We start from the raw sequence: 21,094 nt of genomic DNA, 5'->3' as shown, positions 1-21,094 counted from the left end.
ATGTGTACACGACAGAGATTTTTATGTACGAACGCTGATAAGAAAGAACATTATCCCTGATTAAAATGAATAATATACGTATATTTACCATACATATATACATGCATGTATATATATATATATATACATATATACATGTATGTGTATATAATATATATATATATATAAATATACATATATATATATATATATAAATATATATATAAATATATATATGTGTATATCTGTATTCTGTATCGTTGTACTATGTGCTATTATTAATACAATAATAGATATACGATTTATAGTTCTTTGATTTTTATTTCATGTTAGTTTCTTAAAAAAGGCTTGTCCATCCTTTTACTTTGTAAATGTTTTTGTTTAGGAAATATTAACGAAATGTTTGAAATGAATGAGTTTTTAAAATGGCAGGCATTTATTATAAAAAAAAAAAAAGAGAGAGAGAGAGAGAGAGAGAGAGAGAGAGTAATTAATTAGTGATAGTACAAATGTCGTTTATAATCATTTCTCAATAAATCATCAAGAGTTACCCTGTAATGTTTTAGAACGTCCAGCTAATCGTTACAATCCATGATACGATAATTCCTCTTTGTCAGTCTTTGACAAATTCACCGTGAACAATTGTTGTAGTCGATGAAGGTGTCAATTAGGAAACATTTTCTAACAATAAGATTTATGCGATAACAAATCTTAAGCGAATTCACGTCGAGATCGTATTAGTGGAAATCGAGGTATCAAGCAAGCCTTTCACGAACTGTTACGGCAAGTTCTAATAAATATGCATTACTTGTTCCACACACACATGCACACATTTGCACAACCATACACTCACGACTCGAAAATATTTGAGATTCGAGAGGAGTGAAAAGTTGGACAAATCGAATAAGACAAATTGTAAGTAAAACGACAACGAGATATAATCACGGAACAGAAAAATAGTTATATACATATATATTATAAAAAGAAAAAAAAAGGTATTTACGTATATGGCTGGTATTCGTAAATATCATTTCTGATTTACCAGGAGTTTGTTTGTCTTTTCTTAAAAATAAAGAAAGAAACTAAATCGATCCTGTTGTCATCCCTCATCGGTGAGAATATTTTTCAAGAGCAAAAAGAAAGAATAGTCTTGTTCTCTTCCTTATAAACGATTATTCATTGTGAAATCAGCGTTGGTCAATTTTAACGCTCTCAATTGTCTGTACAGTCGTTGCTTGCAGAATTGATAAAATTCGACCTCGCGGGTAAAATTTCTACGGACGATATCCTTTACTTCTTCGCTCACCGGTGGCTTAAAGAAATTTCGGTTGATGCTTGTGAAAGCGTTCGTTTGATCTAAAAAAGAAGCACTTGTATATATATATATATATATTTAAAAGATATGAAAATATAATTAACCCTAGTTGTGCCTGTGGGGTGTAAAACACTTCAGATCAATTTTGAGCTCAATTAAAACAATTTGCGCATTGCGTGATTCATGAATTTTTTTTTTATAATAACAGAATTAGGAATCCATTTTTAAATCTACTAATAATTACTTTCGAAGCTTCAAAAAATATACAGTATTTTTTGTAGTAAAAATTATTCATTCTGTATAAACGATGACTACTGAAAGTGTCTGGGATGTAGCTTATCCTATATGCACAACTTGAAATTATTTTGAGATGTGCACAACTAGGGTTAAATCAAGTATAACTCGTTATATTATATACCATGATAGACTTGAGCGGCACCTCGGAAAAATCGAGGTATGTAATTCTCCAGGACAGTAAGGGTAGTGTTCACATCTTCAAGGACACCAACGACCGCATAATGTTTCTCGACTGCGAGCTTGGCACGTTCTAAGGCTCCCACCGTGTTGAAAGGACTTTAAATGGCAAATCCGTTATTATGGCTTTGAAAAGAAGCAAGCATAACAAGAGTAACGTGGAAAAGAACATATAATATTTTATATTTATATATGCATTATGAACCCGCCTTTACTCTCTCATTCATATGAATTGTTTCGAAGACTCACGTGCACTTTTCACTGTGTCCGCAAAAGAAAAGTGTCTGTCTACGATGATCACCGATACCCTCGTGTATTTCTCCTTTCAGATAGCGACACTCGCGGTCACCCTTCAAAACACACGTCTCAAAGTCTTTCTTTAGCCAATTCGGATCGGGTAAGGGTAAATCGGGGAAAATTTGCTTCCTCTCGACGTAATACCAGGGTGCTCTAACGTAGTAATACCAAGATATAACCCTCTCCACTGGATCTCGAACTACGTTTATGTAAATTGGTTCCGGTAAATTGAATCTATGGAAAAAAAAGGGGAAAGGCAAATGTTAGATCAAATCTTTTGTCGAAACATTCAAACGAATATTTCTTTTCGTTCATCATTGACTCACTTGGTGAAATTCGTGAAGCACACGTGTTTCACATAAACCGATGGTTCCGAGTAACTGCTGACCATCCTGGCAAGTTGAAGCTATGAAAATAAAAGATGCAAACGCGTTATTGTCGATCAATGCTTGCACTATTATTATTTTTTCAAAGCATCCCTCTCTCTCTCTCTCTCTCTCTCATTCTTCCCTTTTCCTCCGTCTCTCTTCCTCTCTCTCTCTCTCTCTCTCTCATTCTTCCCTTTTCCTCCGTCTCTCTTCCTCTCTCTCTCTCTCTCTCTCTCTCTCTCTCTCTCTCTCTCTCTATCTATCTCTATCTATCTATCTTTCATCTATGCAAGCACGTACCGTTCAATCAATTACTAACAATTACTATTCACTTGAAAGGATTCGTGGTAATCGAGTGGAATTGTTGGTACAAAGGCGTCATACCTGTTCGATCGGGGCGAGACGTATTGTTTCGACTCTTTGAACGCGATCTCTGTTGAAAGAAAAGCCATTCCTCATGGAAAGCCTTCTTAATAGTTCCATGAACGTCTGGGAGCCAACTTTTGGTACACGATTAAAGAAAAGCACCAATCTATCAGCTTTCTTTGTGTTGTTCAGCCCATCGACATCGAGAAGATCTGCTTCTTCGTACTGAAAATAACAAACTTTCTTAAATCGAGAAACATTGTTTCTTCGACTTTCTATTCGTAGCTTGAGAAATGAAATTTGAAAGTAATCGCAAAGCACGATAATTCAATTATGCTAATGTATTGTTTTCCTTTCTTTTTCTTTTTTCTTGTTGTTTCTTTTTTCTTTTTTTTTTTTTGTTCACATCGGTATGTCGTTTCATGAAAATTCCTTTTGTTTCACTTGATTGATTTTGCATTCTATCAGCTTTACAAGCGAATGCGTAGGATTACTTAAGGAGAGTGCAAGAGAAAGGGGGTTACGAAAATACGAATTAATCTTCGCTCTTTGAAGGAAACACGTTTGTTGATGTTAAAACGATAATCCGATAAGAGTCGAGTACTTTCAGTCACGTGAAATGATTCAGTTTCAGGAACGACTTTGGAAAGAAGAAAATCTATGAGGCATCACTTTGTCTATCATATATCATCTCTGTCTAATGTTTCTCAGAAATATTACTTTTTATCCTTATTCTGAAAAGTTAAATGTCATTTAATTCGATAATAGTATTACGATTAAGTCGGATTTCACTTTTGTTAATAGATACGATACAATACTATAACAATATATTCGTATGGTATTCATAGCTTACACGTAGGTGTGCGATCACGATGCGGCAAAACGAATTCGTAAAGCTCTTTCAACTTGGATAAAAAAGAGAAAGAGAAAGATAAAGAAGACTGAGTCCATTTCTGGTAAATCCAGAAACGAGTAACAACACAGTATGCAGTCACTTCCTGAAGAGTCCGAAGCATCTGGCAGTCTTACCGATCGGTCAACGTACTCGATGCCGATCATAAGGAAGTACATTCTCGATGCGTGTCTTACGTTAGTTGCGTTTTACCAGGTACACATATTTGCTATCATTCGAAAATTCTCAAGTCATTCTTTCGAACTAACTGAATGCAGCGCGATATCGCGATCATAGAAGAAACTCGTAGAAACGGAAAAAAAAATTCTAAACGATAGCGAAGATCTCTGGTGAAAATTGAGACGCAATTAGGAGGCAATTCTCAAGGCAAATTGCGTCATTAATCGGACCGTATCGTCATCGTGGTTACACGTCAATCTCGTTGCATGGTACGTCGCGTACCTTTTGTACAGGCCGATATGCGACACGTGATACTCTATTTAAATCTTATTAAAAATCTTATTACGTAATACCTGATGGCATATCTATTTTGGAATTTCTTTAGTGATATCCTAAAGGTCTTTAGTTCGTCCAAATAAAAATACTCTTTGCGAGATGAGACGTTAAATTTTCATTGATTATTGGTCATTCCGGTTAATTTGATAATATTTTCCAGATATATAATTTCTGATTAGTTCTTACAAGTACATATATCTCTTTTTAAAATGAGCAGTTACTTTCGCGTATCGAACCAATAACTTTCTAATTAATTGTGACCCGATAGATCAATCATGGTTGTTGCTATTTGCTCCTCGATCCTCGGTCTTGGTTGCTCGATCGAAAGTGTATCTTTGTAAAAAGTATAGAAAGGTATACGTTCATTTTATTAGAAAGAATTATGCCATTGAAAGGCATAAATGTAAACTTGTATGAATTTCTTACAAGTCGAGAAATTTTTCTCACAGCGAGAGAATCCCGAGCGAATGAATTATTTCCGATTACGGTGCGAATCTACTCGTACGATGAATAGCGCAGCGCGAGTAAAACGGAGTGAACGACGATTTTGTATTTCGAGACGGTGTCTGGCAGAGCAGCTACCACCTCCTCTCGATCGCTTTCACCGTAAATTATCGTAAATGATTTTCGAGCGTCATGGCTACTTTACGTTAGAGCCACATCTTTTATCTAACCTTAACTTTATTTCGAAGAGAAAGAGATACTCTTGACAATTTCAAGTACATGACCAATGGAAATATACTTACGATTCATTACGTTTCATCAAATACGAAGAATTAACCGTTGTTGAACATTTTTCTACATACCGAATGCGATATCTTCTTACGGACATTTTAAAATTCTAAACAAAAGAAACAAAAGTATTACTCGTTAAGTATCAAGTATTATACCTCTGAGAGACTTCTTGGTCCACGGCCATCGTTGTGCTCTACTTATTACCTACTTTTTTGCTAAAGTCTCGAGCATGCGAAAACCAGCTACGGTCGATAATTATAGTCGTAAATGTGTCTTAACAACGATCTCTAACGAACTCTACAAGTCTAGACGATTAGCTATGCCAACTTTCGAAATAATTCTAAGTCTTTCCTATCTCATTTACCTCGACCTTCCTCAAGGATAATCCTTATTTTTTTCTACTATTAGCATTCGTTTTCTTTTCAAGATATACAATAGGAATGAGCCGAGACAAATTAAAAAAAAAAAGGGCATAATTGGTCGAGTGTTCTACGAGTACACTGAATTGAAATATGGGTCGCATCGAATTATTCGACGATGTATATCATCTATTCGATCGAATGCATCCAATAATATTTTTATAGCAGAACATTTCCCGTTACTTCCTGATACTATTTACATTAGACAAAGTTTAATGAATTGTACTTATCGAATGAGTCCAAACTATCGGATGATTTTATTCGGGTAAGGAAAAGAAACGAAAAAAAAAAAATAAGAAGAAGCGAAAAAAAAGAAAGATGAGTTATGCACGAAACGACCGAACTCGCGTTACGGAACACGATTATTATTCCGATTAAAAAGTAGACAGGATTCTTCTTTCTTCTTTTTTTTCTTTCTTTCTTTATTTCTTTCTTTCATAATTTAAATAAAATATTACCTTTTGTGTAACGCGCTGTAAGCTCGAATAATGATCGTTCCCGCTCGATGTAGATTCCGTTTGAACTCCTTCTGAAAGCAAAGAAACATCAGATCGTTAAGGAATGCATCGTCCACTTTTCTGACATCGCTCAATATTGACAAGAAGAACGACGAACGAGAGATCATCGTTCAGTAAAGTTGAAATAAAAAAGAGAGAGGAATCGCCGGAGAAAGGGAGTGACAGCGAGCAATCGGGGAGAAAGAGAAAGAGAGAGAGAGAGAGAAAGAAAGAAGATTGAAAAATACTTATTGCCCCGAAGCAATTGATATTTTTTTTCCTCTCATCTTTTTTCCTTTCCATTATATTCCTATAGAGCAACCAAGTTGGCAACTTTCTAGGTGATCAAGATTTGCATGGTTGCTCTTCAATTCCCTCTTCAGTTCGCGATTATTATTTCTGAAATCTCGTAATGATATGCACGACCGATTTAGCTTTGAGATATTATCTCTCCTACATTTATTTTATTTTTTTTTTATTATGTCAAAATACAAGTCCAAACTTTCTTTCACCTTCTTCCCTGATTTATATTCAGACAAAATATACGTTGGCGTAATCGATCCTTTCCCTAATTTAATGATTCGAGAGAGAAAAAGAGAGAGAGAGAGAGAGAGAGAGAGAGAGAGGAAGAATTTTTTCCATTTACTAGTTTGTTCCATTTACGATATTACATGAAACAATGTAACGGATGAACAAGAAGGGAGAGAAAGATATTTACAATTTCAAGTAGTCGCGGAATGGTCAGTATTTCCTTTGCCGGAGTTTTAAACGACGCGAATGAAAATCTATATACGCATATACTCGTATGTACCTACACCATAGATTGTACGTGTACGTCCGTTAAGAAGGTGTTTGCCTTTAAAAGAAGCTAGTTTAAGCCGGACTATTCCTCGTAAGGTTCGTATATCGTTGATCTTGGCCGAGATTCGTGCTGACCATTCCAGTCATAATCGTGCACGGAATCGTAGAAAGGAACTACGGCTATCTAATTACTTGGGATTCTCCTCGTAATGTAAGTCGCATATCGGGAATTATCTTCTGACTTTTGAGTTTAATCTCTTTCTCGCTCATAGAATAAGAAATGAGATAAGCGAATGGATCTGACGATGCAAATGAGAGAAATTAATTTTAATGAATTTCATTTTAATCTTAAATGAATCGCTAATATACATACGGATAATTTAAAGCGAATCGAATTAAATCAAATTGTCGAAATTCCATTTGACCGACAAACTATAATAAACGATAGAATTTGTGTTAATTTCAGTGAAAGGATTTCAAAATCGAAAGCTGGATGTCCATTTGAATTTATACGATCGTATAGATGGAACGATAAAATGAACGTATTGTGCTCGTAATTAGAGATGGTACGTGGAGATGTTCAAATTCGATGCTATAATAGTTCACGTAATTAGATATTTCTAATTCTTATTAATAAATGTACATAAATCGGTTTGATGATTTTCAATCGAATCTTTCTAACGTTTCGCAATCGTTACAAATAAATCGAGATATAAGATTTAACTATGTTAGATCTTACAATATGATGCACGCAAAAGATGAATTTAAATTAAAAATAATTACATCATTTAGGAAAGAATTAACTTGAACGAGTATAGTGAACGATTAATACCACGATCGCAAAAGATACGATGATAGGTAGTAGAGTTGGAATCAAAGCGAGTCGATCGAAAAAGGTAACGGGCGTGCATGCTGCTGCACGCGTGTCGACTGGACCGACGACCTTTTACTCTCTTTTTAGTAGAGAGAAAGAGAAAAAGAGAGAGAGAGAGAGCCCTACTGACCCAGAAGTCGTGAAAGCGACGTGTCCGTAGAAACGGTCCTTGCGTGCATGCGCGCGCGCGTATTACTTACAACTGATGACACTGATACTTTCTCGTAAACAGAGACAGTGTCTTATATTTAATTGTTCTCGATGAACTTGTGCACGTGCGCATAACTTTATGACCTTTCTCAAAAGTGGAACCAAGAGAATTTTGATCGATTTATTTCACGAAAGATTTCCGCCTTTTCAATCGAATGAAGAGCAAACATCTTCGTCGATTATTCGGGCGAACGGAAGAAAAAGAAAAAGAAAAAGAAAAAAAGAGAAATCAAATTAATAATCGATTCTCGCGAGTTTAATCTTATACGGCTACACTTGTATTTTCAAATTCTTTAAGGAAACTTTTCTAACGATCATCGGTCTTCAAGTTCTCTCGGAAGAGTTGGCTTTCGTGCTCCGTCACCGTAACCTACATTTTACGATCCTTTACGATTACAAATTACGGACAAAAAGGAAAGCTTCGCTGAGGTTGCATTGAGAACTTGGCGAACGGGCCAAATTGCGGAAATCAAAAATTTCTTAAACGTTGGTAAAGAATTTCTATTAAAATTTTTCTTTTTATGTCTTTAAAGAAAATGTTAAAGTATTTCATTTAATTTATTTACCTATCGTATCATAGAGAATTCTCTAGATTAGACAGAGAATATATATATATATATATATATATATATATATATGTAAAATATATGTATATTTTTTTATAAGGTATAGTAGGCACGAGAGTCACGCTCGGTGTTTGGCATATAGAACAAAATTTGCAATTCTTTCTTCGAATCGAAATGACCATAGATCACCCAATCGAAAGCCGGATGTTTTACTCTGCTATATCATAAGATACTAACACATCGTTGAATCGTTCGATCTTCACTTTGATCTGTTCGAAATCACGCGCGTAGTCGAACAAAATTGATACCACTTATGTGATACTTGTTGTAATATATATAACATATTTGTATTCGAAACATTATCCGAAGTATAAATTAAAGTAATCCTTTTATTGAGTCGTTCGACTACGCGCGTGATTTTGAATAGATCAAATCACGCGTGTTGGTGAACGGGCCAAATTGCGGAAATCAAACATTTCTTAAACGTTGGTAAAGAATTTCTATCAAAATTTTTCTTTTTATGTCTTTAAAGAAAATGTTAAAGTATTTTATTTAATTTATTTATCTATCGTATCATAGAGAATTCTCTAGATTAGACAGAGAATATATATATATATATATATATATATATATATATATATAAAATATATGTATATTTTTTTATAAGGTATAGTAGGCACGAGAGTCATGTTCGGTGTTTGGCATATGGAACAAAATTTGCAATTCTTTCTTCGAATTGAAATGACCATAGATCATCCAATCGAAAGCCGGATGTTCCACTCTGCTATATCCGAAGATACTAACACATCGTTCGATCTTCGCTTTGATCTGTTCGAAATCACGCGCGTAGTCGAACGACTCAATAAAAGGATTACTTTAATTTACACTTCGGATAATGTTTCAAATACAAATATGTTATATATATTACAACAAGTATCACACAAGTGGTATCAATTTCTCTGTGAATAAGTAGGTTAAAATCTTAACGTATCAGATTTGTTCCAGTTTCATAATTTCCATGCAATAAAAGATTTTCGATAAGGTATTTGCCGTTAGATCCGTAAAATCTTAGCCGGTTTATCATCGAAATATATAAATGGAAAATATTCAACGTGAACTCTAAAATACGCATATTATACCTGTAATAAAATAAATATTAAATGTTTAAATTTCTATTACATTCTCTCAAAGTTTTACAATCAGGTACAAAGATGAAGGTTCTATCGTACGCTAATAATTAAATCGGAAGAAGCAACCAATTTTGAATTACAATAAAGAATTAGACGGCAAGACAATAGCGATCCTGATACTAGGTCGGTTGAACGTGCAGAAACCAAGGTAGAATCTCAACGTAATAGCATATAACGAAGCGTATTTAATTGCTAATTAAAACGGCAAGCTATCGGTAGTCGCGGTCATAAATAGAGGCCGAACGTTTTTGCTCTAACTGTAACGCCACTAATACCTACCTAGGAGAACGGCAAAAGAACGATTTGCATTCGCGATATTATTAATTGCATCGATCTGAGGATCTAACCAGGTGAGATTGGAATTTTATTCCCATCCGAGGAAAAGCATTCTCAAGGAAGGAACATGTATCATCGTAAAGAGAACGTGACGGTTATGATGAATACCCACTTTCTGATCGAATATCGTTTAAACCAGGTGCGGAAGAGCCGAAAGATGCGTTTATCGATCGTGAAACATTTCCTGTGAAAGCCTTTCCTTTTAGAAAGAGACATCCAACAGGCATACACGGGTTCGCTTACCCGTACCCATACTTATACTCATACCCGTACTCACGGACGCACAATACTTACTATATAGATACAGATGTATGTATGTATATATGTATTGAAGGTAGATACAGGTAAGTATATTGTGGGTGTGGTGGATGCCTGGTTTTTTTTTCTCTCTCTCTCTTTTAATTCATAGCAAACTCGTTACTTTCACCATCGTCATACTTAAATAGATATATCTACGTATAATATATACATATATAGTTAAGAGTATGCGGAATAAATGACAGAATTTACTGTTCCAAATAAACGTTCTATTTTCATTCAAAGAGGAGAATTGGCACAAAGTTGACGATTAAGTTTAATTTGTTAGATACATGCTAGAGAGTTATGCGTTATGTTAATAAAATGCCACGTAATCTGCTAATAAATTCAACACGGGACTCTTCCCACGGAGTCACGAAGAAGTCGCGGAAGGAGTTAGCTAAACTGGTTTGACGACATATCACGCTATGTGAAAAAGACAAAAAAAAACGAAAAACGTGACAGTCGTCTAGCGATCGATATCACAATCGAAAAGTAGCATATGTCGGAGACGGAAAAAAGCTTTTCCTCCTTTGTAATATCCTTGTTTAATAACTAAAAATAGATAATGTCATTTTAAGTGGATATAACGGAAGCGTTGATTCTAAGTTCGATCGATCGATCGATCGATTAACTATAAACGATAATAATATCTATATCGTTTACTTGCGTAACTGGAAAGGCGGATATTACGAATTAACGCTATCTTATTTCCAGTTCGACTACTTTCACCTTTTTGTTTTTCGTTTTTACGAAATAATAAAAGAAAAAAAAGAAAAAAAAAATAAGCAGAACGAACGAAAAAGCACGCAATAAAAATACTCGCGTCTCTTGAACTTGTCGAGTCCTTCGTACGTTCACTCTCACACCTTGACCTTCCCTAAGCGGGAACTCGCGCGCTTACCACTATTCATCGAGACTGGAGAACGGCGTGTCGGCATCGTCTGTAGAGACACGGCCACGTTGCGCGACTGTCGTTGCACGATTCATAATCGCTAGTTTTAGAACATTCACTCGTTTTTCTCCGGCCGAATCGATATCAATTGAATATATCAACGCACGCGAATATCTAATACTTGAATCTTAGAAAAATACTTACCAGAAGAAATTTGTTTACCCGAGAAAAGCTCATCCTCGGCCGGCTGCAAACGTACCTCCATTTTTCGAAGACGCGAGTGGAGCTCTCTTGTGTGTAAAAAAAGGAAAAGCGTACAGGAGATAGCCACCAGGGCGATAAGCTCGATAGTTCTGCAATCAGAAGAAAACAGTGAACAAGTAACATTTTATATTTTGATTTTTAACGGAGCTATACAAATATAAATAAGTGTACGCGATTTCTCGAGCATGTCGACTATAAAATTCTTCTTTAAGTATCTTCCTCTGTTAATATATTATTATCCGCATCAGGTACACAAATACATACATATGTATATCTAGGAACGTACTTGAGAAACTTGGCGGTCTGTGGCAAATTACAAGATACTTTTGCGAGATACTATTTATTATGTTCCTAAGATGTAAAAGATACTTGTCCAATGCGTGATGAAAATATTATTTTTGTTCGGTGTCGCATGCGACACGTAATAGGATTGATAACGAGTAACGAAAAAAATCGGTGAGAAGGGAAGGGTGAAATTAAACGCGACCGTTCTACTTATTTTAATGCGCGTACTCTTCTTTTGGGCACACATGAGCGTAAATATGATATTTTAATATAATCGAAAATTATTTTTCTGGATGTATTTCGACGAAAGAAAGATATCAACGAGAAACGGAATGGGAAAGTTGCTTTTGAATTGTACCTATCGAAAAACATTGTGGTTTATCTACGATACATATTTACATAGTACGAACAAAGTATGAAAGTTTTTCTTCCTTGAAATTCAGATCTAAAGGCTTCGTCGTTGAGACGACCGCGACGTATCGACCACGAAAAATTCGAAAGTTCATCTTTCTCTGCCGTGTCATTAACGTTATTGCGAATTGACTTTCAAGTCCCTTAATAGGTACTACTCATTCGATAGAGAATACTATTTTATTATAACGGTACAGTGTACGATAAGAGAAAAGAAAGGAAAAGAAAGAAAGAAAAGGAAAGGAAAGGAAAGGAAAAAAAAGAAAAAAGAAAAAAAAAACGTGGACCGTGATACTCTGCCTACATACACACACCTATGTTCATGTATGTCGTTCGTTTCCGCAACATCACGCTATTACGAAGCTTCATTATCGAGAGTAGAAAGGCACGAAGAAGGCGAGAATAATTATAAAATCGTGGCGCAAAGTCAACGTTTCCGAGATAATCGCGCCCGTGCGCGCACGCGCGCGCGCAACTGCGTTATTCTTCTTCTTTTTTTTCTTCTCTGAATTTTCCGAGTAGAAGATGAAAGGTGTAACCTTCATCAGTATCCTCAGAGTTTCCGACGCAATCAATCAAAATTATCATACATTCAAATGTACGGTAATTGAAAGAGAGGATCTTCTCGTAGCTCCTAGAAATCATCGAGTTAAATTCCGAGTTGATAAGTAAATCTTCTTTTTCTTCGGATACGAAGAATCGTGCCATTTAATCGCATTAATTAAAACGCGTCAATCGAAAGAATTTACGAATTTTTACAAAGACCTAAATAATCCTAGATAAGAGAAATCATTTATTAAAATTCTTATAATCAATGTGTGTTTTCTATATACAAAATATTTATTATATCAGAGATATACCTACTCGCATATATGTATATGTTTGGGTACTTGCGACACGCAATATTCATACGTGTAATTTAATCTTCATCGGTCACGTCTCATGCCGCGAAACTTGTTAAAAACCTTTTTAATACTGCGAAGGGTTGGCCCATAAACGAAACAAAGCGAGCAAATCTTTCACCGACTACTTCGTTGTCCTTGACGGTATTATTAATAAAATGCCTTTCCAAGTGATGTTATCTTTTTTCTCGTGCGCCTTTAAAAGGAGAGAATTTTTTATCCGAGAGAGAGAGAGAGAGAGAGAGAGAGAGAGAGAGAGAGAGAGAGAGAGAGAGAGAGAAAGAGAGAAGTGAATTTTCAAAGGGTGAACGATGAAGAAGAAGAGTTACGTATAAAAAAAAGTAATCCTCCGGAAAAGAAATCGAGAAACGAACGGTATCGGTCGGAGTAGTGTCAACGACACAGGGAGAAAGGAACCGTAAGGTAGGAGGTACGCGTACCTATACCGTAACGGCGTACATAAAAGAGGAATAGAGACAAAAGTACATAGACACGTAAGGTCGGAGACGCTTCTAAAGAACGACTGACGAGATTCTCCGGAAAAGGGATTTCCATTTCATCGTTGAAAATAACAAAGATCAAATATCTCGGTGATCCGTGAGTGCCGACGGATGCCCGTACACGATTGAATTATGTATTCAAATGTTCTTGTACTATAATTTATGGGGCGGGCAATTTATTCTCAAAGCTTTCTTTAAGAAAAGTACTCGATACATCGAGTCTGGTTATATTTTTTTCGTTATTATCATTATTATTATTATTAATATTACCTACCCAAGGTGGAATCGATTCGGACACACGATATCAGAAAGAACTTTTTCGCAAGAGCACATCGATACCGTTCGATAGCTGTCTAGAGGCCAAGCTTGATCTCTATTTCGAGACACGTATAGAGACACGATCGTTCGACCATTCGTTCGATCGTTCTCATGCAGCATAAGTTGCGGTGCCGGTCTTTCTCTATACACCGTGACACGAGACGCTTCGTATAAAGAGATTCTGCGATCCGATTCTTTTATTTTATATATGAGAAAAAGAAATAAGTAAATGGCGATGGCGATGGCAATGGTTGCACATGATGCGTCTCGTTGATCTCGCTTGTTGCCGCTCTCTTTTTATTGTAGCGCGAGTCCGAGCGCACGGTAAACAAGTGCTCGCTTGTATATCTTTGAAATATAGCGACTAGTCCGAGATAGTTATCTAGGTCTTGCGATCAAACGCGAGAAGGAAGAAGAGAGAACTCGAAATGCAGTAGACCGACACGCTTGTCGCATGCCTTGTAAACTTGGCTTGGCTGTTATGAAAAAAACAACAGCCTGACGTTACTACTCAACGTGCATTCCGATTTCACCTCCTTTCTTCATCTTTTCCACTTCTCTTCCTTCTTCTTTTTTAATATTATAAATAGATTATATATTATTCATAATCATGTATGTTTATAACGACATATGTTACACGTTTAACGTTTAATTATTAATGGTATGCGCGTTATCGTTCACGTGTAAAAAAAATGTGAAGAAAATTTGATTCTTCCAGTTCTCATAAAATCGATAACTAACAGGTCGCGTGATTTCGCGATAGTCGACGTTTACGTCAAAAATCAGGCATGCAGAAAGTACCGTGAGGTTCGCTAATGATAACCTTGTTACACGCGATACGATTAACGCACGAAAAATTGATCGAATCCATCGTTATTCCCTCGATTTGTCTCATCGACTTTCGCTTTCGTCGATGGGTCATTTCTTCCTTTCTGTCTTTCAACAATCTTTACATAGAAAGTTTCTCCCGGCTATATAATTAAGCATTTTTAAGATTTTTAAGATGACTTCTACGATTTTTACTTCTATGATTTTTACGATTTTTACACAGAGATTGTACGAGGCTAAATAATATTTGTCTTCTATGAAGAAATTGAGGATAAAAAAAAAAAAAAAATAGAGAAATACGGAATGAATCTTACGCATCTTACTTAAATATTCTCTGAAACGTTTAGTTAGATTATTTCTAAAAAAAAAAAAAAAAAAAAAAAAGAAAAATTATCTTTATATAAGAAAGAGACCAGATGAAACTTATCTTTACTTACCTCTTAGGAACGATTACTCGCCTTTGTCTCCACATACTGTTCTTCGGCATCTTCTTCGATCCTTCAGGATTCTCAAAGAAATGTCAAGAGATAAACAAGTCCTCCTTAAACGTTATCAATGATCGAAACCTCAGATCCACTTTGTCGATCCGACCAGTAATTTGTCAGCTTCGCGATCGACGAATTTCCACCGATCATGCTTCGTTTACTCGCGACCACGTTCTTTCGCTATCGGTATTAACACGTCTGGTTCACTTTAAAGGAATCATTCAAAGTTCTTCGTAGAATATATGCGAGTGCCTATGTCCTTTCTCATGAACGAAGCCAATCTTCGTACATCTTCGAGTTTCACTTTTTTTTTCTTTATTAATATTCAAATCAATGGATCGCGAAGAACATTTTTTTTCAATCGTTTGAATACATCCAACATTCGAGCCGACCTTGATTAACCTTTCAGAAAAAATAGAGAGCGCGGAAATTCACGGTGAATTAAATCCACATTAGGAAGGACAAACGGGAACATCCGACTGGTTTGGTGGCCGGCACGCGACTGACGTTTCCATCGTGAGTTTCGTCTTCACTCTACGATCAGGAAGGCGCCTCGCACGATGCCGCACACACTCTGCGCATTCTGACTTTCTGAGGTCTCTTCCATCGATCTAATTTCAAAATTAGAATTTGCGACATAATTCTTTTTCATCTGTAATAAAAAGTTGAAAAACAACTTGAAAAATAGGATATAATTATTCGAAAGAAGTTGATTATTAAGTTTTTCATTGTTTCTATATATATATATTTTTTCTTTTCTATCTTTCCTATTACTCCATTTTGTTATATTCTCTTTCAATTTTTTTTTTTTACTTCTTCTTTCTCCCTTTTTCTTTCCCCTTTCTTTCTTAGATTCTCTCCCTTTTCTTTCTTAGATTAACCGTTAATGTACACTCGATTCCAAGATACATAAACACAACCAAGATATCTTTTGAAAACTGTCTTTTCGTTATTCTCTCCATTTCATTCCCTCCTCTTTCATTTTCTTTTCTTCTTTCTTTTCTATTTACAAATTTGAAATATAACTAGGTATAGCTAGGTCTTTAAAAAGTTCTTTTGGAAAGATTTATATTAAAGCCTTTTAGACTGCTCTTTTATTCGTTTTGTTTTAATAGAGGAGGAAGAGAAAAAGGAAAGAAAAAGGAAGGGCTCTTTGATGACAAGAACGTTGCTCTTCGTCGAGACGAACAGCTGTCTCTAAACGGCCAACCCATCAACTCGATCTTCGACCCACGAATCCATCTTTTTGGTTATTTTATAGTTCATTGACCGTAAGTCTATTGAAAATGAAGATTCACGATCGTTTCATCTTAATCTTAACTTTTTCCATTTCGAATAAACATTATTATTGATCGAGCAAACAGTAAATATCATTCAATACCAATCTAATGATCCAATTAAATAGAAAGGACGTGTAAAAGAAAGAGAGAGAGAGAGAGAGAGAGAGAGAGAGAGAGAGAGAGATAGAGAGAGAAAAGAATCGAAGAATAATCTGCTTTCTCGTGTTAGTGAGAGTGAAAAACAAATAATGTATTCACTTCTTCATTACGAGAATGTTTCAATTTTCTGATAAAATTAACTCCTCGTCCCCATAGTTCACGCGTTAGGTATATATGCAACAAACAAGTTTTTAAATCAAAGCCATTTCGAAGACAATAAACCATGGCAAACGAGTTGAAATATATGTCAAGATTGTTTGCCGAGATTAATCTTTAATGATTATGATAATTGTATAATAAAAATCTCATCGCACGACGTTAATCTTAATGTAATCATTTAATAATCAAATACATTACACCGTGGGATAATATGTCGAAGAAAGATGGAATTGTTATTATAGAAATTCAAAGGAACGACGAACGCTCGTTTGTTACTCGTCCCCTCGAATGCTAGCTACACGGCATTGCTCCGACGTATATAATAAAGTATGATATTTAGAGATAGTTTTCTGTAGTGTCTTCTTTTCGTTTCCGGAAGTACAATGACCTTAGGAGAAGAATTGCACGAGAAAGAAACGAGAAAGGCAGAAAAAAGGATCACATTCAACTAAGTGCATTCTTACATTTCATATGTTTGCACGTTTCTCATAAAAGAATCTCGAGTTTTTTGTTTCAAAGTCAACGAATTTATCTTGAACTTGGATCGTTTAAAAAAAAAAATCATTTATATCTCATTCACGGTGAATTACGAACAAATTGATCGACATTCGGTACCACATTTTCGTCTTATTTTAACAACAAGTTTGGATATAGTTATTAATATTTCATACACGTTCGTTCACTCTGATCGTTCACCGATTCTTCGCCATCCTTCATAAGACTTTCTTCTTTTCTAGCATCTACGAAAAAAGATAAGAATTACTCGATATGTAAATTGTAGATTATCTAATGCAAAATACTTGATGAATAATTCTATTGGATTATAATCTAAAGTGTATCCATGTGCCATCTTTCCGAAAGATCAGAATACATAACAGAATTGCTTGTTATCGTTTAGGATATGATGAGCTTCGAACTCGATGCTCGATCGAGCAACAGGAAGAAGAAAGAAGAGAACCAGAGAGAAGAGGAAAAGAAGAGGAGGGGATGGGATGGGATGGGATGGGATGGGATGGGATGGGAAAGGAAAAGGTCTTTGCACCTTACGGCTCTTGACGAAGGGGCAAGATACGCGACGAGAATCGATTTACAAAGAGTCATTGACGAGAAGAAACAAGGAGGGGAAGAAGAAGAAAGAGAAGAGGAAGAATAAAAAAGTCCTTTTGAGTGTTGATTGAATCCAAAGAATTCCAAAAGGACACGCAAAAATATCTTTGTTATTCTCCCCTTCCTACGATTTATTTATCAAATATTTTCCTCTTGTTAGGCGATTTGTTTTCCTCCAATTTATCTTTCCTCATATTCCGAATAAACTCCCACCATTCGTCATACTCACCACCACTCTTCTCCTTCGCGTATCTACGTCTATGCTTGTTTAATGGTTTATGTGCGCATATATAAAACCGTACAAGACCTGTTCTCGCATCTTCTGATATTACCTTGTCAGAGACCAGAACCAGAGACCAGATCCTTCCTTTGCATTTGCTCATCCTGTGCCAAGAATAGAAACGCTTGCCAGTCTTTATTCGCCTTCTTCATCGAACTGAACAACGCGAACTGATTTCTCTTCCTTCGCATTCTAACTCCTTATTGGATTTTCTGACAATTCTGGAAAAAATATTTCATAAACGGTAAGTACTATAATAAAAGTGCTATTATATATCGATTATTTTAATACGTGTAGCCATTATATGTATCGATACGTTTTAATAGAAAAAATACGAAAGACCGTGTTCATTTGACAACATATAATTGAAAATTGGAAAAAGCAACAAGTTTGCGATATAGAGTTCTAAGATCATTTCTTATCTTTTATAGATATGCGCTTTTTTATTCTTATCCTACCGCTGGTAACAGCGATTCCATTAAAAAGTTTCGATAAAAAGTATGATCTTGGCATCGAGAATGGAAAGTTGAAATATGTTAAACTCATCGAACCGAGTGACACCGTTGATCTTTCGAATCTCGAACTGAATGAGCTCGACAGATATGCCTTCGAGTACGTTACTGACGTGAAAACATTGAATTTGGCTGGCAATTCCTTGAAAGATTTGCCTCATTTCGTCTTCTCGAACTTAACCGGATTGAAGAATTTATCTCTGGCTAGAAACAAAATCGTAAACGTTGAAAATCTTTTTGTCGGATTGACAAATCTTGATCAATTAGACATATCTTACAATCCGATTTCTCATCTACGACGGGGATATCTTTTTGGTTTAACCAAATCTGTCGAGATTTTAACCGAGGGTAACATCTTTTGGAGCATAAATACAAACGTTTTCACAAATGTGTTTCTAAAGGAGGACGATGAAAAGGAAAATCAATTGAAAATCAATGATAACGAGAAAGAGAGATTGATAGAAGCGAGCGATAGAAAAGTTCGAGAAATAGAGCTGGAACAGGAAAATGTGATTTTCCGAAGGTATCAGAGAGATATCAACGGTCAACTCGGGGAAAATCCCAGAGCGAAGCTCAGCATGACGGATGACGGTGTCGTAACGTCCATCAGCGATATCGATAATAACGAAACTTTGGAAGGAGGATGCCGAGAGGTGACCTTCGATCACAAGAAGGGACAACTCGAGCTTCGTAATATGGGTATTAAATCCTTCCAAGAAGGTTGGTACAAGATCCGTTCCTTTCCGGTCAGTTCCATCGATTTATCCGACAATGATATTACCGAGATTACCAAAGAAGTACTCAACGATTTGCCAATGAGCGTCGAGTATGTCAATCTAGCTGCTAACAGGATTAGTCATTTGTGGAAGAACGTGATAGAGAATCGATATCTGAAGAGTCTTAATTTCAAGGCTAATTCCATCGATACCATCGAGGATAACAGTTTCAATAAAACCAATCTGGAAGGCCTTTTTCTCGCGGACAATCAGCTTGACAATCTCAATTTTCTTCATACTTTGCCCTCGACGTTAACCCAACTCATTCTGACTAGTAATCAAATCGTCTCCATCAATCGTGGTGACTTCTCGAATCTAAAACGTTTAACTTATCTTAATATGGGCAATAATAAGATTACTAAGCTGCAAAACAACGCTTTCGAGGGCCAGGAAAACCTTCCTGTACTGATATTGACCAGAAATCGTATCTCCGAGATCGAACCAAGAGCCTTCTCGGATTTGAAAATGTTGACGACGCTTTATCTCTATCAAAATCTTATCAGCAAACTCGATAAGGATACATTTACTGACCTTACTAAACTTCAAGACTTAAATCTCATCACGAACAAGTTTACAATTATATCCGAAGATACTTTTCCTCTTTTGCCAAAATCTCTCATGTCTTTGAATCTTGATGGCAATGAAATAAAAAGCTTGGAAAAAGGTAGCTTCGTCGATACACCGCGATACTCTTTATCCTTAAACGAAAATCAAATATCAAACATTGCCCAAGGTGCCTTTAAACTTCCGAATCTTCGTAATTTGTATTTAAACAACAATACCCTTACCACCATCAATGGCGATAGTTATCAAGGTTTACCTCAGCTACAACATCTTTCCCTTTCTGGCAATCAAATATCGAATATCGAAAAGGGCTCTTGCAAAAATCTCGCTGGTTTACAAATCTTGGATATCTCTGGTAATCCCTTTCAACATCTTAAGAATGGAGCTCTTTATGGTTTGAACATTGAAAAAGGCACATTTCTCTATATTTATGACAATCAATTGAAGTCTATGTACGGTGGTGTGTTTGAAGATGCTTAAACGTGTTCACGTTACGAATATTTAAAACATCTTCGATTAGATGTTACTAGCTCGACGTTTAATTACCTCGTTTTAAATAGAGTTTCATCTAACGATCAATGTTGCGAATTGGTAAAGTTTCATCGTGACGCGATATATATACATACTATATACATACCATAAACGCACATATATATATATATATATATATATATGTATGTATATATATATATGTATATATATATATATATATATATCTTTATATATATATATATATCTTTATGTCTTCTATTGATTCTATGTAGTTGTAAGAAGAAATGTTGGAAATAAATTGACAAATATAAATATCTACAATATTCTCGTTCTAGCGTCGATCAATTAAAAATCTTGACCTTATTAGAAATATGAACGCAACTTTTCTTGTTTCGACGTAGAATTTACGACAAGTTTTCGCAACAACTTCCGCATTCTTCGAACGTGTACCCTGCTATAAGAATTGAGCAATGCATTTCTTTACTAAATAAAAGATTTCGTCATGCAAAAATAATAATCTTGTTTAAATAAATGCTTTGAAAAAGACTACATGTGCTGCAACTTTCAAGTATCCAAAAAAATTCTGCAATTCAATCCGTTCCGCTCTAATTTCATATTTAGAATGTGAGAACGAACGCATGATATTGGATAGGATCGTTTGAACTTACTCTACAATATAGAAAAAAGAAAAAAAATACTGACTTGGTCAATCACATTTTATGTAATAAAGGTAAGTATAATAAAC

The 21,094-nt window shown here is 35.5% G+C and overlaps 2 protein-coding genes and 1 long non-coding RNA gene across 5 annotated transcripts; 1 reads left to right on the top strand and 2 right to left on the bottom strand.

The window, feature by feature from the left end:
• Positions 1-253: 253 nt before the first annotated feature.
• On the bottom strand, positions 254-15,527 carry pip (heparan sulfate 2-O-sulfotransferase pipe). 3 transcript variants are annotated; one of them, XM_035868603.2, is made up of 8 exons: positions 14,973-15,527; positions 11,232-11,380; positions 5,820-5,887; positions 2,818-3,024; positions 2,392-2,471; positions 2,018-2,299; positions 1,713-1,867; positions 254-1,335 (listed from the first exon to the last, which is right to left on the bottom strand). In XM_035868603.2, the coding sequence occupies exons 1-8, from the start codon at positions 15,020-15,022 to the stop codon at positions 1,142-1,144; spliced, it is 1,185 nt and encodes a 394-aa protein (XP_035724496.1). In that variant the 5' UTR covers positions 15,023-15,527; the 3' UTR covers positions 254-1,141. The 3 variants fall into 3 exon arrangements, with proteins under 3 accessions (XP_035724496.1, XP_035724497.1, XP_035724495.1); XM_035868604.2 differs by having other exon boundaries at positions 256-1,335; positions 5,820-5,890; positions 14,994-15,526; XM_035868602.2 differs by having other exon boundaries at positions 258-1,335; positions 5,820-5,890; positions 14,973-15,526.
• A 101-nt stretch (positions 15,528-15,628) lies between these two features.
• Positions 15,629-18,108, bottom strand: LOC146872247 (uncharacterized). Its single transcript, XR_014983539.1, has 3 exons — positions 17,955-18,108; positions 17,290-17,358; positions 15,629-15,672 (listed from the first exon to the last, which is right to left on the bottom strand). It is a non-coding gene; the product is annotated as an uncharacterized LOC146872247 (long non-coding RNA).
• On the top strand, positions 18,107-20,898 carry LOC118442689 (uncharacterized). The gene is made up of 2 exons (XM_035868594.2): positions 18,107-18,249; positions 18,437-20,898. The coding sequence occupies exon 2, from the start codon at positions 18,439-18,441 to the stop codon at positions 20,335-20,337; it is 1,899 nt and encodes a 632-aa protein (XP_035724487.2). The 5' UTR covers positions 18,107-18,249; positions 18,437-18,438; the 3' UTR covers positions 20,338-20,898.
• Positions 20,899-21,094: the final 196 nt, after the last annotated feature.

The sequence above is a fragment of the Vespa mandarinia genome, chromosome 24 (genome assembly GCF_050613455.1).
Source record: "Vespa mandarinia isolate Hongniang chromosome 24, ASM5061345v1, whole genome shotgun sequence".
NCBI classification, from domain to species: Eukaryota; Metazoa; Arthropoda; class Insecta; order Hymenoptera; family Vespidae; genus Vespa; species Vespa mandarinia.
The sequence above is the reverse complement of the archived record's forward strand: the minus strand, read 5'-3'. Positions and strand labels throughout refer to the sequence as shown.